We start from the raw sequence: 18,489 nt of genomic DNA on the forward strand, positions 1-18,489 counted from the left end.
GGTACAGCCTTCTGTCTCAGTCATGTTTGGCACTCTTTGTAACAGTCCAATTGTGCAGTGCGCTGCCTGCACACTCCTACATGAACCTTCAAATGCAATGTGGCCATGGCCCCTTTAAATATCCTGGCTGAAAACCCGCCATCGCTGACGTCATCAGATCCGCACCATTTAATAGGGCCGGGTAACGCGGTTAACGGAAAGTCGATCTCTGGAGCAGCATGGTATGAAGAATGAGGTCGTGGCCCGCCATGGCGACTGCCTGCACCCGACCAGCCCGGGTACAGAAAATTCCGGCCAGAGTGTTGACAAACGGTACCAGAAAGTCTACCGATGTGTTTCAATAGTCCTCTTCAATCCTCCAGCAGCAAGTGAACAGTGAAAGCTGAGCATTGCTTTAAATAGCGCTCAAAACCCTCTGCAATGCCTAGTTTACTCCTATTCAGCTGGCCACTGTTAGGAGAGAGCGTTAGTTCAAGCGCTGTCAAGCAAAACGCTGCACAGCCTCGTTAGCACTGTTGCCTCACAGCGCCAGGGACCCGGGTTCGAATCCGGCCTCGGGCGACTGTCTGTGTGGAGTTTGCACATTCTCCCCGTGTTTGCGTGGGTTTACTCCGGGTTCTCCGGTTTCCTCCCACAGTCCAAAGATGTGCAGGTTAGGTTGATTGGCTATGATAAATTGACCCTTAGTGTTAGGGGGATTAAATACGTGGGGTTACGGGGATAGGGTGGGATATGTGTTGGTGTAGGGGTTACGGGGATCGGGTGGGATATGTGTCGGTGCAGGCTCGATGGGCCGAAATGGCCTCTCTCTGCACTGTGGGGTTTCTGTGATTCTGTGAATGAGCAATAGCAAGCATTTAAGTGGCAATCAGCCCCTTAACGATCCTCTGGACAGCCGTTCCGAGCGCCCGCTTCAACTCCTTTACCAAGATGGCATCTTGGGCTAAACTGGCGTTGCAGCTCAAGACCACATCTTGGCCATCTCTGAGGCTCTTTAGCGCCTAAAGGAGCCGAGGAAAATTGCCCACAACTTCCCTGCTTTTCAATCCTATCCCTCTAGAAATGAACCCCAATGCTTGGTTTGCTTTTTTAATAGCCTTATTAACCTGCGTTGCTACTTTAGTGATTTGTGAATGTGTACCCCTAGATCCCTTTGCTCCTCCATCCCATTTCGTCCTACCAAAATACACCATCTCACACATAGCTATATTGAAATAAATTTGCCAATAACACGCCCATTCTGCTAGTTTATTCATGTCTTGTATTTTGTCGCATTCTTCCTCTGTGTTAACTACACCCCCCAATTTGGTGTCATCCGCAAATTTTGAAATTGTACTTCCAATTCCCGAGTCCAAATTGTTAATGTAAAAAAGAAAGACTTGCATTTCTATAGCGCCTTTCACATCCTCAGGGTATCCCAAAGCGCTCTACAGCCAATGAAGTACTTTTGAAGTGTAGTCACTATTGTAATGTAGGAAACGTGGCCGCAATTTGCACACCACAAGACCCCACAAACAGCACTGTGATAATGACCAGATAATCTGTGTTTGCTTCGTTGATTGAGGGATAAATACTGGCCAGGACACCTGTGAGGGAAAGGGGGAAGAGTGGGGTAATACAGGGGAAGAGAGGGAGAGAGCGAGCAGGGTAATTCAGTAAAAGATTGAGAGAGAGAGCGAGGTAATTCAGTGAAAGAGAGAGAGAGAGAGCGAGGTAATTCAGGGGAAGAGAGAGAGAGAGAGCGGGGTAATTCAGGGGAAGAGAGAGAGAGCGAGGTAATTCAGGGGAAGAGAGAGAGAGCGAGGTAATTCAGGGGAAGAGAGAGAGAGAGAGCGGGGTAATTCAGGGGAAGAGAGAGAGAGCAGGGTAATTCAGGGGAAGAGAGAGAGAGAGCGGGGTAATTCAGGGGAAGTGAGAGAGAGAGAGCGAGGTAATTCAGGGGAAGAGAGAGAGAGCGAGGTAATTCAGGGGAAGAGAGAGAGAGAGAGCGAGGTAATTCAGGGGAAGAGAGAGAGAGAGAGCGGGGTAATTCAGGGGAAGAGAGAGAGAGAGCGGGGTAATTCAGGGGAAGAGAGAGTGAGAGAGTGAGGTAATTCAGGGGAAGAGAGAGAGAGAGAGTGGGGTAATTCAGGGGAAGAGAGAGAGAGCGAGGTAATTCAGGGGAAGAGAGAGAGAGAGAGCGGGGTAATTCAGGGGAAGAGAGAGAGAGCAGGGTAATTCAGGGGAAGAGAGAGAGAGAGCGGGGTAATTCAGGGGAAGAGAGAGAGAGAGAGCGAGGTAATTCAGGGGAAGAGAGAGAGAGCGAGGTAATTCAGGGGAAGAGAGAGAGAGAGAGCGAGGTAATTCAGGGGAAGAGAGAGAGAGAGCGAGGTAATTCAGGGGAAGAGAGAGAGAGCGAGGTAATTCAGGGGAAGAGAGAGAGAGAGCGGGGTAATTCAGGGGAAGAGAGAGAGAGAGAGCGGGGTAATTCAGGGGAAGAGAGAGAGAGAGCGGGGTAATTCAGGGGAAGAGAGAGAGAGAGAGGTAATTCAGGGGAAGAGAGAGAGAGCGAGGTAATTCAGGGGAAGAGAGAGAGAGAGAGCGAGGTAATTCAGGGGAAGAGAGAGAGAGCGAGGTAATTCAGGGGAAGAGAGAGAGAGCGGGGTAATTCAGGGGAAGAGAGAGAGAGAGAGCGAGGTAATTCAGGGGAAGAGAGAGAGAGAGAGCGGGGTAATTCAGGGGAAGAGAGAGAGAGTGAGGTAATTCAGGGGAAGAGAGAGAGAGAGAGAGCGAGGTAATTCAGGGGAAGAGAGAGAGAGCGAGGTAATTCAGGGGAAGAGAGAGAGCGAGGTAATTCAGGGGAAGAGAGAGAGAGAGAGCGAGGTAATTCAGGGGAAGAGAGAGAGAGCGAGGTAATTCAGGGGAAGAGAGAGAGAGCGAGGTAATTCAGGGGAAGAGAGAGAGCGAGGTAATTCAGGGGAAGAGAGAGAGAGAGCGAGGTAATTCAGGGGAAGAGAGAGAGAGCGAGGTAATTCAGGGGAAGAGAGAGAGAGAGCGAGATAATCCAAGGGAAGAGAGAGAGAGAGCGAGGTAATTCAGGGGAAGAGAGAGAGAGAGCGAGGTAATTCAATGAAAGAGAGAGAGAGAGCGAGATAATCCAGGGGAAGAGAGAGAGAGAGCGAGGTAATTCAGGGGAAGAGAGAGAGAGCGGGGTAATCCAGGGGAAGAGAGAGAGAGAGCGGGGTAATTCAGGGGAAGAGAGAGAGAGAGAGCGGGGTAATTCAGGGGAAGAGAGAGAGAGAGAGCGGGGTAATTCAGGGGAAGAGAGAGAGTGAGGTAATTCAGGGGAAGAGAGAGAGAGAGCGAGGTAATTCAGGGGAAGAGAGAGAGAGAGAGCGGGGTAATTCAGGGGAAGAGAGAGAGAGCGAGGTAATTCAGGGGAAGAGAGAGAGAGAGAGCGGGGTAATTCAGGGGAAGAGAGAGAGAGCGAGGTAATTCAGGGGAAGAGAGAGAGAGAGAGCGAGGTAATTCAGGGGAACAGAGAGAGAGCGAGGTAATTCAGGGGAAGAGAGAGAGAGAGCGGGGTAATTCAGGGGAAGAGAGAGAGAGAGCGGGGTAATTCAGGGGAAGAGAGAGAGAGAGCGAGGTAATTCAGGGGAAGAGAGAGAGAGAGCGGGGTAATTCAGGGGAAGAGAGAGAGAGAGAGTGGGGTAATTCAGGGGAAGAGAGAGAGCGAGGTAATTCAGGGGAAGAGAGAGAGAGAGCGAGGTAATTCAGGGGAAGAGAGAGAGAGCGAGGTAATTCAGGGGAAGAGAGAGAGCGGGGTATTTCAGGGGAAGAGAGAGAGCGAGGTAATTCAGGGGAAGAGAGAGAGCGGGGTAATTCAGGGGAAGATAGAGAGAGCGAGGTAATTCAAGGAAAGAGAGAGAGAGAGAGGTAATTCAGGGGAAGAGAGAGAGAGAGCGAGGTAATTCAGGGGAAGAGAGAGAGAGAGCAGGGTAATTCAGGGGAAGAGAGAGAGAGAGAGCGAGGTAATTCAGGGGAAGAGAGAGAGAGAGCGAGGTAATTCAGGGGAAGAGAGAGAGAGAGCGGGGTAATTCAGGGGAAGAGAGAGAGAGAGCGGGGTAATTCAGGGGAAGAGAGAGAGAGAGCGAGGTAATTCAGGGGAAGAGAGAGAGAGAGCGGGGTAATTCAGGGGAAGAGAGTTCAACAAGCTAAGCCAAACAACCCCAGATTTCAAGGAATTGGATGATCTGTCAAAATTGAGATTAGTCCTAGGAGAAGGAGACAGACCATACCTTGGGGCCAAATATGTAACAACATGTCACAACCTGAGGACTGTTTAAAATTAAGACTGTTTAAAATTAATATTGAACGTACCAAATGAAGTACAAAGACTGTTTAAAATTAATATTGTTTAAAAGTAATATTGTATGTACCCAACAAATGTCAAATCGATTGACACCTACAGAATGTTGGAAAACTGTACCTTTTTGCTATGTAAGCTTTGGCAATATGGTTCTCTGTAAACTTTCATGCCAATAAAGCATTTTAATTGGAATTGGAATTGGAATTGAGAGAGAGAGTGGGGTAATTCAGGGGAAGAGAGAGAGCGAGGTAATTCAGGGGAAGAGAGAGAGAGAGCGAGGTAATTCAGGGGAAGAGAGAGAGAGCGAGGTAATTCAGGGGAAGAGAGAGAGCGGGGTATTTCAGGGGAAGAGAGAGAGAGAGCGAGGTAATTCAGGGGAAGAGAGAGAGCGGGGTAATTCAGGGGAAGATAGAGAGAGCGAGGTAATTCAAGGAAAGAGAGAGAGAGAGAGAGGTAATTCAGGGGAAGAGAGAGAGAGAGCGAGGTAATTCAGGGGAAGAGAGAGAGAGAGCAGGGTAATTCAGGGGAAGAGAGAGAGAGAGAGCGAGGTAATTCAGGGGAAGAGAGAGAGAGAGCGAGGTAATTCAGGGGAAGAGAGAGAGAGAGCGGGTTAATTCAGGGGAAGAGAGAGAGAGAGCGGGGTAATTCAGGGGAAGAGAGAGAGAGAGCAGGGTAATTCAGGGGAAGGGAGAGAGAGAGAGCGGGGTAATTCAGGGGAAGAGAGAGAGAGAGCGGGGTAATTCAGGGGAAGAGAGAGAGAGAGCGAGGTAATTCAGGGGAAGAGAGAGAGAGAGAGCGGGGTAATTCAGGGGAAGAGAGAGAGAGGGAGCGGGGTAATTCAGGGGAAGAGAGAGAGAGAGAGCAGGGTAATTCAGGGGAAGAGAGAGAGAGAGCGAGGTAATTCAGGGGAAGAGAGAGAGAGAGAGAGCGAGGTAATTCAGGGGAAGAGAGAGAGCGGGGTAATTCAGGGGAAGAGAGAGAGAGAGCGGGGTAATTCAGGGGAAGAGAGAGAGAGCAGGGTAATTCAGGGGAAGAGAGAGAGAGAGCGAGGTAATTCAGGGGAAGAGAGAGAGAGAGAGCGGGGTAATTCAGGGGAAGAGAGAGAGAGAGCGAGGTAATTCAGGGGAAGAGAGAGAGAGAGAGCGGGGTAATTCAGGGGAAGAGAGAGAGAGAGCGGGGTAATTCAGGGGAAGAGAGTGAGAGCGAGGTAATCCAGGGGAAGAGAGAGAGCGAGAGCGGGGTAATTCAGGGGAAGAGAGAGAGCGAGGTAACTCGGGAAGAGAGAGCGAGCGGGTTAATTCAGGGGAAGAGAGAGAGAGAGTGGGGTAATTCTGGGGAAGAGAGAGAGAGCGGGGTAATTCTGGGGAAGAGAGAGAGAGCGAGGTAATTCAAGTACAGGCCAGACGGGTTGCACCTCAACAGAGCCAGGACCAATGTCCTCGCAGGGGGTGGGGGGAGGGGGCTGTGGTTGCTAGTGCTGTTGGGGAGGGTTTAAACTAAATTGGCAGGGGGATGGGCACCAGGATGTAGCAGTCAAAAGGAGAAACAAGGTGCACAAAGGATTGGGAGAGACAGATAGCACTAGAGTAAGAAATAGTACGGTATTAGGTGGGGTCAGACTAAGAGAAAATACAAGAAGGCCTAAGATAGGTTTACAGTGCGTGTGTGTGGTAAATAAGGTTGGTGAGCTGCAGGCGCAAATAGGAATATGATGTCATGGCGATAATGGAAACCTAGCTCAAAAAAGGGCAGGATTGGGTACTAAATATTCCTGGATATAAGGTGTTCAGGAAAGATAGGGAAGGAAAGAAAGGAGGTGGGGTAGCAGTATTGATTAAGGAAAATGTTACAGTGCAGGAGAGAGCGGATGACCTGGAGGGGTCAAGGACAGAATCTATTTGGTTAGAGTTAGGAAACAATAGAGGTGCCATTACACTACTAGGTGTATTCTATAGGCCGCCAACTGGTGAGAAGGATATAGAGGAGCAAATTTGCTGGGAAATTAAAGAGAGGTGCAAGAACTATAGAGTAGTGATAATGGGGACTTCAATTATCCAAATGTAGACTGTGATAGTAACAGTGTAAAGGGCAGAGAGGGGGAAGAATTTCTGAAGTGTGTTCAGGAGAACTTTCTTGATCAGTATGTTTCCGGCCCAACGAGGAAGGGGGCATTGCTGGATTTGGTTCTGGGGAATGAAGTGGGTCAAGTGGAGCAAGTGTCAGTAGGTGAACATTTAGGGAACAGTGATCTTAGTATCATAAGGTTTAGATTAGCTATGGAAAAGGACAGGGAGCAATCTAGAGTAAAAAAACTTAATTGGAGGAAGGCCAATTTCAGTGGGTTGAGAATGGATCTGGCCCGAGTAAATTGGAATCAAAGATTGGCAGGCAAAACTGTAATCGAACAATGGGCTGCCTTTAAAGAGGAGATGGTTCGGGTACAGTCCAGGGACATTCCCACGAGGGGGAAAGGTAGGGCAACTAAAGTCAGAGCTTCCTGGATGACGAAAGAGAGAGTAAGATGAAGCAGAAAAAGAGCCCGTATGACAGATGTCAGGTTGAGAATACAAGTGAGAACTAGGCTGAATATAGAAAGTTCAGAGGGGAAGTGAAAAAGAAAATGAGGGGCAAAGAGAGAGTATGAGAATAGATTGGCAGCTAACATAAAAGGGAATCCAAAAGTCTTCTATAGGCATATAAATAGTAAACGGGTAGTAAGAGGAGGGGTGGGGCCGATTAGGGACCAAAAAGGAAACCTACGCATGGAGGCAGAGGGTATGGCTGAGGTACTAAATGAGTACTTTGCATCTGTCTTCACCAAGGAAGAAGATGCTGCCATAGACATAGGGAAAGAGGAGGTAGTGGAGATACTGGATGGGATAAAAATTGATACGGTGGAGGTACTAGAAAGGCTGTCTGGACTTAAAGTAGATAAGTCACCAGGACCGGATGGGATGCATCCTAGGATGCTGAGGGAAGTAAAGGTGGAAATTGCGACGGTACTGGCCATAATCTTCCAATCCTCCTTAGATACGGGGCTGGTGCCAGAGGACTGGAGAATTGCAAATGTTACACCCTTGTTCAAAAAAGGGTGTAAAGATAAACCCAGCAACTGCAGGCCAGTCAGTTTAACCTCGGTAGTGGGGAAGCTTTTAGAATCGATAATCAGGGATAAAATTAACAGTCACTTGGACAAGTATGGATTAATTAAGGAAAGCCAGCACAGATTTGTTAAAGGCAAATCGTGTTTAACTAACTTTATTGAGTTTTTTGATGAGGTAACAGAGAGAGTTGATGAGGGCAATGTGGTTGACGTGGTGTACATGGATTTCCAAAAGGCATTTGATAAAGTGCCACATAATAGGTTTGCCAGCAAAGTTGAAGCCTATGGAATAAAAGGGACAGTGGCAGCATGGATACAAAATTGGCTAAGTGACAGGAAACAGAGAGTAGTGGTGAACGGTTGTTTTTCAGACTGGAGGAAGGTACACAGTGGTGTTCCCCAGGGGTCGGTACTTGGACCACTGCTTTTCTTGATATATATTAATGATGATTTAGACGTGGCTGTACAGGGCACAATTTCAAAATTTGCAGATGACACAAAACTTGGAAGTATAGTGAACAGTGAGGAGGAGAGTGATAGACTTCAGGAAGACATAGACAGGCTGGTGGAATGGGCGGACACGTGGCAGATTAAATTTAACGCAGAGAAGTGCGAAGTGATACATTTTGGTAGGAAGAACGAGGAGAGGCAATAGAAACTAAAGGGTACAATCCTAAAGGTGGTGCATGAACAGAGAGACCTGGGGGTATATGTGCACAAATTGTTGAAGGTGGCAGGGCAGGTTGAGAAAGTGGTTAAAAAAGCATACGGGATCCTGGGCTTTATAAATAGAGGCATAGAGTACAAAAGCAAGGAAGTTATGATAAACCTTTATAAAACACTGGTTCAGCCTCGACTGGAGTATTGTGTCCAATTCTGGGCACCGCACTTTAGGAAGGGTGTGAAGGCCTTAGAGAGGGTGCAGAAAAGATTTACAAGAATGGTTCCAGGGATGAGCAACTTCAGTTACGTGGATAGACTGGAGAAGCTGGGGTTGTTCTCCTTGGAGCAGAGAAGGTTGAGAGGAGATTTGATAGAGGTGTTCAAAATCATGTGGGGTCTAGGCAGAGTAGATAGAGAGAAACTGTTCCCATTGCCGGAAGGGTCGAGAACCAGATTTAAGGTGATTGGTAGAAGAACCAAAGGCGACATGAGGAAAAACTTTTTTACGCAGCGAGTGGTTAGGATCTGGAATTCACTGCCTGAAAGGGTGGAGGAGGCAGATTCAATCGTGGCTTTCAAAAGGGAGTTGGAGAAGTACCTGAAGGAAAAACATTTGCAGGGCTACAGGGAAAGGGCGGGGAGTGGGACTAGCTGAAATGCTCTTGCAGAGAGCAGGCACGGACCCGACGGGCCGAATGGCCTCCTTCTGTGCTGTAACCATTCTATGATTTTATTATTCTAAGTGTGGGGAGAACAGTGAGTAAACCTGGGGGTAGCAGGTGGTAAAGTGAGTAGGAAAGGGGGAGCTGGGGTAAATCTGGGGTGAGAGGAAAAGCAGTGGATAAACCAGATGAGAATGAGAACTGAGGGAGAGACAGCAAAAAGAAAAACTTTAAATGGTTTGGGGAAAGGTCAGGGAAGTGGGACTAAGTGGAGAGTTTATCAGCGAGCCGCCCAGACCGCCGCAGTGGTGGTGTAGCCTTTATCACCAAATCACACCTCGGTCTGTCCCCCTGCTCCACCTTTGAGCATCTCACCTTGTTCCACCCCTCTCACCTCTTCTTTAAAATCCTCGTTCTCTATCGCCCAGCCAAGTGCCACGCCAAACTACTCACCGACATTCTCACAGCTTTCCTCCCTCAGCCTCTGCACTGAGCCACTTCTCACCCTCGGTGCCTTCAACCTCCATCTCAACTCACCATGCTCTCTCTCTCCTCTGAGTTCAGTGTCAGATTTTGTCTCATTGCGCTCCTCGAAGTGCCTTGGGACGGTTTACTATTTTAAAGATGCTGTATAAATGCATGTTTCTGTTGCTGTTGATATTCCCACAGTTCACACATCACGAGCTCTGACTGGTGTCTGTCACGGGAACCGTATCCACATCATCGTGGTCAGAGGGGCAGGTTTTTAACATGGGCGGGGAGAGAGAAATGCATCATCTTGATGCTGGCAGTGAGAGTTGTGCACGTCACTCCCTCGGGGGACAGTCCCAGCAGACAGGGGAGTAGGTCTGAGGGGACCTCAGCACCGGTCAAGGGCCGTGACTACTTGAACCCTTTTAAAAGAGGTTGGAGTCGGGGGCAGTCCGTGTATAAGTGTGTCCCTCTTCCCACATCATCCCCAGCATTCATCTGACAGCGGTCAGAAGCTCTCTGAGGACCCCCTCTTCATGCCCCCAGTTCCAAGCACAAATGCCCTGCCAGGCTGGGCGGGCCTGTGCCAGGGTGTGGGTGGGCTATAACCCAGGACAACATAATCGGGCGTTGCGAGGCCTTGACAAGTGCGCCTCACGAGCAATAGGGGGATGGTTGCAGCGTGGTTATGTTACTGGACTAATAATCCAGAGGCCTGGATTAATGATCCAGAGACGTGAGTTCCAATCCCACCACTGCAGCTGGGGAATTTAAATTCAGTTAGTTAAATAAATCTGGAATAAAAAGCTACTACCATGAAATTACCAGATTGACGTAAAAGCCCATCTGGTTCACTAATGTCCTTTAGGGAAGGAAATCTGCCGTCCTTACCCGGTCTGGCCTATATGTGACTCCAGACCCACAGCAATGGCCTCTGAAATGGCCTGGCAAGCAGTTGTATCACGAAAACTATAATAAGAATAAAACCAGACAGACCACCCGGCATCGACCTAGGCACCGGATTCAGACACGACAAAGGCCCACCCAGCCTGGTCCTCCTCACTAACATCTGGGGACTTTCTGGCCAAACGTAGGAGAGCTGTCCCAAATGAGGTGCCAACCTGGTGAAGCTACAACACAGGACTACATGCATGCTAAACAGCAGAAGCAGCATGCTATAGACAGAACTAAGCGACGGAATCAGAGCAAAGCTCTGCAGTCCTACCACATCCAATCGTGAATGGTGGTGGACAATTAAACGATTAACAGGAGGAGGAGGCTCCATGAACATCCCCATCCTCACCGATGGCGGAGACAAGGCTCAAGACAAGACAAGACAAGATGCGTTTGCAACCATCTTCAGCCAGAAATGCAGAGTGGATGATCCATCTCGGCCACCCCACCATCACAGAAGCCAGTTTTCAGCCAATTCGATTCACTCCACGTGATATCAAGAAACGGCTGAGCGCACTGGATACAGCAAAGACTATGGGCCCCGACAACATCCCGGCTGTAGTGCTCCCGAACTAGCTGCATCTCTAGCTGGCATCTACCCGACAAAGTGGAAAATTGCCCAGGTATGTCCTGTCAACAAAAAAGCAGGACAAATCCAATCCAGCCAATTACCGCCCCATCAGTCTACTCTCAATCATCAGCAAAGTGATGGAAGGTGTCATTAACAGTGCTATCAAGCGACACTTACTCACCAATAACCTGCTCGCCAATGCTCAGTTTGGGTTCCGCCAGGACACTCAGCTCCAGACCTCATTACAACCTTGGTCCAAACATGGACAAAAGAGCTGAATTCCAGAGGTGAGGTGAGAGTGACTGCCCTTGACATCAAGGCAGCATTTGACTGAGTGTGGCATCAAGGAGCCCTAGTAAAACTGAAGTCAATGGGAATAAGGGGGAAAACTCTCCATTGGCTGGAGTCATACCTAGCACAAAGGAAGATGGTTGTTGGAGGCCAATCATCTCAGCTCCAGTTCCTCAGGGCAGTGTCCTAGGCCCAACCATCTTCAGTTACTTCATCAATAACCTTCCCTCCATCATAAAGTCAGAAGTGGGGATGTTCACTGATGATTGCACAGTGTTCAGTTCCATTCACAATTCTTCAGATAATGAAGCAGACCGTGCCCGCATGCAGCAAGTCCTGGACAGCATTCAGACTTAAGTGGCTGATAAGTGGCAAGTAACATTCATGCCACACAAGTGCCAGGCAATGACCATCTCCAACAAGAGAAAGTCTAACAACTTCCCCTTAACATTCAATAGTATTACCATTGCCGAATCCCCCACCATCAACTCTCCACTTGCCTGGATGAGTGCAGCTCCAACAACACTCAAGAAGCTCGACACCATCCAGGACAAAGCAGCCCGCTTGATTCGCACCCCATCCACCACTTTAAACATTCACTCCCTCCACCACCGGCGCACCGTGGCTACAGTGTGTACCATCTACAAGATGCACTGCAGCAACTCGCCAAGGCTTCTTCGGCAGCACCTCCCAAACCCACGACTTCTACCACCTAGAAGGACAAGGGCAGCAGGCATATGGGAACACCATCCTGACTTGGAAATATATCACCGTCACTCAAAGGGTGGATGGTGGATAGGCAATGGCAAACATTCAAAGACCGAATGGATGAGCTACAGAATTTGTTCATCCCAGTTTGGCACAAAAATAAAACAAAAAAGGTGACTCAACTGTGGCTAACAAGGGAAATTAGGGATAGCATAAGATCCAAGGAGAGGACATATAAATTGGCCAGAAAAAGCAATAATCCTGAGGATTGGGAGCAGTTTAGGATTCAACAAAGGAGGACAAAGGGATTAATTAAGAAAGGGAAAATAGAATATGAGAGTAAGCTTGCAGGGAACATAAAAACTGACTGTAAAAGCTTTTATAGATATGTGAAGAGAAAAAGATTGGTGAAGTCAAGCGTAGGTCCCTTGCAGTCAGAATCAAGGGAATTTATAATGGGGAACAAAGAAATGGCAGACCAACTAAATACGTATTTTGGTTCTGTCTTCACAAAGGAGGACACAAATAACCTCCCAGGGATGCCGGGGAACATAGGGTCTGATGAAAGGGTGGAACTGAAAGAAATCAGTATTTGTAGGGAAATGGTGTTAGGAAAATTGATGGGACTGAAGGCCGATAAATCCCCAGGGCCTGATAATCTGCATCCCAGGGTACTTAAGGAAGTGGCCCTAGAAATAGTAGATGCATTGCTGGTCATCTTCCAGAACTCGATAGACTCTGGAACAGTACCCATGGATTGGAGGGTAGCTAATGTTACCCCACTATTCAAAAAAGGTGGTAGAGAAAAAGCGGGGAATTATAGACCGGTAAGCTTGACATCGGTAGTGGGGAAAATGCTAGAGTCCATTATAAAAGATGTAATAGCAGAGCACTTGGAAAACAGTGACAGGATCGGACAAAGTCAACATGGATTTACAAAAGGTAAAGCGTGCTTGACTAATCTACTGGAATTTTTTGAGGATGTAACTGGTAAAATAGATCAGGGAGAACCAGTGGATGTGGTGTATTTGGACTTTCAGAAGGCTTTCGATAAGGTCCCGCATAAGAGATTAGCGTGTAAAGTTAAGGCACATGGGATTGGGGGCAAGGTATTGACTTGGATAGAGAACTGGTTGGCGGACAGAAAGCAAAGAGTTGGAATAAACGGGTCGTTTTCCGAGTGGCAGGCAGTGACTAGTGGGGTACCGCAAGGATCGGTCCTAGGACCCCAGCTGTTCACAATATATATTAATGATCTGGACGAGGGAATTGGATGTAATATCTCCAAATTTGCAGATGACACAAAGCTGGGTGGGAGGGTATGCTGTGAGGAGGATGTCGTGAAACTCCAGTACGATTTGGACAGGTTGGGTGACTGGGCAGAAACATGGCAAATGCACTATAATGTGGATAAATGTGAGGTTATCCACTTTGGTGGCAAAAACAGGAAGGCAGATTATTATCTGAATGGCAATAGATTGGGAAAAGGGGAGGTGCAACGAGACCTGGGTGTCCTTGTGCACCAGTCGCTGAAGGTAAGCATGCAGGTGCAGCAGGCGGTTAAGAAGGCAAATGGTATGTTGGCCTTCGTAGCAAGAGGGTTCGAGTACAGGAACAAGGATGTCTTGCTGCAGTTGTACAGGGCCTTGGTGAGACCGCACCTTGAGTATTGTGTGCAGTTTTGGTCGCCTTACCTGAGGAAGGACGTTCTTGCCATGGAAGGAGTGCAGCGAAGATTCACCAGGCTGATACCTGGGATGGCAGGAATGACGTATGAGGAGAGATTGTGTCGATTGGGCTTATACTCACTGGAGTTTAGAAGGTTGAGAGGGGATCTCATCGAAACCTATAAAATTCTGTCAGGCCTGGACAGACTAGATGCAGGAAGGATGTTTCTGATGGCCGGGGAGTCCAGAACCAGGGGTCATAGTCTTAGGATAAGAGGAGGAATTTCTTCACCCAGAGAGTGGTGAACCTGTGGAATTCTCTGCCACAGAGGGCGGTGGAGGCCAGTTCATTAAATATATTCAAGAAAGAGTTAGATATATTTCTTAATGCTAAAGGGATCAAGGGATATGGAGAGAAGGCAGGGACAGGGTACTGAATTTGGATGATCAGCCATGATCTCATTGAATGGCGGAGCAGACTCAAAGGGCCGAATGGCCTGCTCCTGCTCCTATCTTCTATGTTTCTATGTTTTTATGTTTCTTCACTATTGCTGGGTCAAAATCCTGGAGCTCCCGCCCTAACAACACTGTGGGAGCACCTTCACCACACGGACTGCAGCGGTTCAAGAAGACGGCTCACCACCACCTTCTCAAGGGCAACTAGGGATGGGCACTAAACGCTGGCCTTGCCAGTGATGCCCACATCCCATGAATGAATTTAAAAAAGCCTGTAGGGAGGGAGGGTTAGAAAGAGGAAAATCTCCCCTAAAGACTCCAAGCAAATTGGAGGCAAGAGAGAAGGAACAATGGCGCTTCCTTGAGCTGGCGGAGTAAGCAAGGCTAGTCGCTGATGTTATTTTAACCAAACCATTGTGTGGTATAACTTTGTTAAATCCAGCCTGGTACCAATTTTTAAAGAGAGGATGCGACACAGCTATATTTTTGCAGGATTTGAATTATGGGGTGAGTCATTATCAGTGGGCAGAAGAATTTGTGGCATCAGATCGTAAAATGATCCTGACACTTTCAGGCATGCAGCCAATGGATGTGACGCTGTAAAATGTGTTGTTCGTACCACTTAGGATTTAATGCCTGACTAACATGGGCAGAAATTTAAGACACTGTGGAAAACGCCAGAGAATTAACCAGCAGCAGGATGCTATCTAGAAATTGTGATTAGATAGCATTAGGTGTCAGTCACGGCTCAGTGGTAGCACTCCTGACTGTGAGTCAAAAGGTTGTAGGTTTTAAGCCCCAGACCAGGGTGTAATCCAGATTGACACTTCAGTGCAGTACTGAGGGGGTGCTGCACTATCGGAAGTGCCCGTCTTTCAAGAGATGTTAAACCGAGGGAGTTCTTCCCGGTGTACTAGCCAATCATTTTCCCTCAACCAACATCATTAAAATAAATGGTCATTATCTTGTTGCTGTTTGTGGGAGCTTGCTGTGTGCAAATTGGCTACATTACAACAGTGACTACACTTCAAAAAGTACTTAATTGGCTGTAAAGCATTTTGGGACATCCTGAGGTTGTGAAAGGCGCTATAGAAATGCCAATTCTTTCTTGTGCACCTGTCGCTGAAAGTAAGCATGCAGGTGCAGCAAGCAGTTAAGAAGGCAAATGGTATGTTGGCCTTCGTAGCGAGAGGGTTCAAGTACAGGAACAAGGATGTCTTGCTGCAGTTGTACAGGGCCTTGGTGAGGCCACACCTTGAGTATTGTGTGCAGTTTTGGTCGCCTTATCTGAGGAAGAATGTTCTTGCCATGGGAGGAGTGCAGCGAAGATTCACCAGGCTGATACCTGGGATGGCAGGAATGACATATGAGGAGAGATTGGGTCGATTGGGCTTGTACTCGCTGGAGTTTAGAAGAATGAGAGGGGATCTCATCGAAACTTATAAAATTCTAACAGGACTAGACAGACTAGATGCTGGAAGGATGTTCCCGATGGCCGGGGAGTCCAGAACCAGGGGTCACAGTCTACAGATAAGGGGTAAGCCATTTAGGACAGAGATGAGGAGGAATTTCTTCACCCAGAGAGTGGTGAACCTGTGGAATTCTCTACCACAGAAGGCAGTAGAGGCCAATTCATTAAATATATTCAAGAAGGAGTTGGATATATTTCTTAAGGCTAAAGGGATCAAGGGATATGGGGAGAAGGCAGGGACAGGGTACCGAATTTGGATGATCAGCCATGATCTCATTGAATGGTGGAGCAGGCTCGAGGGGCCGAATGGCCTACTCCTGCTCCTATCTTCTATGTTTCTTGCTGTCTCTGGGAAATGGCTCCACGAGGGTGCGCAGCCCTCCTGTAACTTTCCCAAGTGGCCTTTCTTCATGAATCAGCCTAGACAGTGATTGTAGCTAGGGATGATATTCCACCGTGGAGACTAAGCTGATCCTATTCTCATCTGATGTCCCTGCATTTTCCAACAAAACTCAAGGGCTTCATAAAATATATGGATATAAATGCACATTTAAATATACAATGGTGTCATAAAATATATGGATAAATGCACATTTAAATATACAATGGTGTCATAAAATATATGTGCAAATATACTTTCTTGAGAACTCAGTTAAATAAATTATATGAGAAGCCAGACTCAGGCCTCCCCCTAGCCCGGGGACACTGAAGTAAACAGTATCAGTCACTGCTGTCCCAGCCCAGCTGACAGCAAAACCTGGGAATGAACCTTAAGGAGGGGAGAAAACAGGGTTTGGGGAAATGTTCATGTTATATAAAGTGGGGACTGATTTAAAAGCTGGAGGAGATTGTTCTTCTCCCAGCACTGGATAGGGTTAAAACGTTTGCAATGTTGCAAATTCTCTGAATATTTCGGTTGTGGAAGGGTTAAGGATTGCGGGAGTTGCAAGTTGCTGCTTACATTGCTAGGTGGCACTGAGGAGCTGGGAGCCCAGGGCTGGAGGCTCTGGTGAGTTCTTGTCTCTGAGCAGAGCTCGATTTTTTTGGACTGTGAAGGATGGAGATGACTCACTGAGATCCAACCCGGAGCCGACAGCTGCTGCTGCTGCCACGTCGGAGGCTGAGCGTTGGGCTGGAGCCGCCGAGAGCATCCAAGGCAGCGACTGCATCCAGACCAAGGTCAAGAGCTCAGCATCTCCGGTAAGGGCAGGGTCACCACTGGGACCAAGGCAACCTCACCAACAGAGGCAGAGGCTCCGCATCTCCAAAAACTCCCACCCCCCAGCATAGGAACAGTGGTCAACATCTCCAACCAGCACCACAGAAAGGGCCAACATCTCCAGCAAGGACACCCAGTGACTGCAGCCGCCCTCCCAATGATCAGCAACAACCACAGCATGGATGATTTTGAGACTGAAGAGGATGAGCCCTGGTATGATCAGCAGGATCTGGAACAAGGTGAGCAAGGGTAGAGTGACAGAGAGAAGGCTTAGGAAGGATGGAGGGAAAGAAAGAAATGGTACAGATGGCGAGTTAGTGAGGAAAAGATTGGGGCAAATAATTGAAGTGCAGGGCATCAAGACAGAAAGGGGAAGAGATAGTGTCGATATAGGGGTGAGGTGGGAGTAAAACTAAAGATGGATGAAAGGGAGGTAAGAAAAGGGACAAAGAGAGCAAGGGAGAGGTGGAGAGAGAGGGAGAGAATTTAAAACTGTGATCAGCAGTTTCACCTTTTTATAAACCAATTCCCAGGTTCTTAAACAAAAGTGTCAGAACCGGCCCCGTGTATTGAGGTGTCTGTTTTTCACACTGCAGGGAAACGCAGTGAATCATTGCTAATGTAGTGTGAAATAAAGGAATAAAACATCCAGACAGTAAGTGTAAGATGGAGGACTGCTGGGGAGAGAGAGGAGAGAAAGGGGAAAGGGATAGAGAGAGAGAAAGGGGGAAAGGGATAGAGAGGGAGAGCAAGGTAGGGGGAGGGAGGGTTAGGGAGTGAGGTAGGGGGAGGGAGGGTTAGGGAGTGAGGTAGGGGAGGGAGGGTTAGGGAGTGAGGTAGGGGTAGGGAGTGAGGTAGAGGGAGGGTTCGGGAGTGAGGTAGGGGGAGGGAGGGTTCGGGAGTGAGGTAGGGGGAGGGAGGGTTCGGGAGTGAGGTAGGGGGAGGGAGGGTTCGGGAGTGAGGTAGGGGGAGGGAGGGTTCGGGAGTGAGGTAGGGGGAGGGAGGGTTCGGGAGTGAGGTAGGGGGAGGGAGGGTTAGGGAGTGAGGTAGGGGGAGGGAGGGTTAGGGAGTGAGGTAGGGGGAGGGAGGGTTAGGGAGTGAGGTAGGGGAGGGAGGGTTAGGGAGTGAGGTAGGGGGAGGGAGGGTTAGGGAGTGAGGAAGGGGGAGGGAGGGTTCGGGAGTGAGGTAGGGGGAGGGAGGGTTCGGGAGTGAGGTAGGGGTTCGGGAGTGAGGTAGGGGGAGGGAGGGTTCGGGAGTGAGGTAGGGGGAGGGAGGGTTCGGGAGTGAGGTAGGGGGAGGGAGGGTTCGGGAGTGAGGTAGGGGGAGGGAGGGTTAGGGAGTGAGGTAGGGGGAGGGAGGGTTAGGGAGTGAGGTGAGGGAGGGTTAGGAGTGAGGTGGAGGAGGGTTAGGGAGTGAGGTGGAGGGAGGGGTTAGGGAGTGAGGTGGGGGAGGGAGGGTTAGGGAGTGAGGAAGGGAGGGAGGGTTAGGGTTAGGGAGTGAGGAAGGGGGAGTTAGGGTTAGGGAGTGAGGTAGGGGGAGTGAGGTAGGGGGAGGGAGGGTTAGGGAGTGAGGTAGGGGGAGGGAGGGTTAGGGAGTGAGGAAGGGAGGGAGGGTTAGGGTTAGGGAGTGAGGAAGGGGAGTTTAGGGTTAGGGAGTGAGGTAGGGGGAGTGAGGTAGGGGAGGAGGGTTAGGGAGTGAGGTAGGGGGAGGGAGGGTTAGGGGAGTGAGGAAGGGGAGGGAGGGTTCGGGAGTGAGGTAGGGGGAGGGAGGGTTCGGGAGTGAGGTAGGGTTCGGGAGTGAGGTAGGGGGAGGGAGGGTTCGGAGTGAGGTAGGGGGAGGAGGGTTAGGGAGTGAGGTAGGGGGAGGGAGGTTAGGGAGTGAGGTGGAGGGAGGGTTAGGAGTGAG

General features: G+C 49.0%; 1 protein-coding gene across 1 annotated transcript in view; it reads left to right on the top strand.

Annotated features, from left to right (window-relative positions):
• Positions 1-16,286: 16,286 nt before the first annotated feature.
• cdr2l (cerebellar degeneration-related protein 2-like) overlaps positions 16,287-18,489 on the top strand; it is a 34,831-nt gene continuing 32,628 nt past the window's right edge. Inside the window, exon 1 of the mRNA XM_085963238.1 lies at positions 16,287-16,823. Within this exon, the coding sequence (XP_085819364.1) occupies positions 16,742-16,823 (82 nt within the window). The 5' untranslated portion in view covers positions 16,287-16,741. The remainder of the gene's footprint in view (positions 16,824-18,489) is intronic.

Source organism: Somniosus microcephalus, chromosome 21, assembly GCF_052327205.1.
Source record: "Somniosus microcephalus isolate GS21.2 chromosome 21, FLI_Smic_1.0, whole genome shotgun sequence".
NCBI classification, from domain to species: domain Eukaryota; kingdom Metazoa; phylum Chordata; class Chondrichthyes; order Squaliformes; family Somniosidae; genus Somniosus; species Somniosus microcephalus.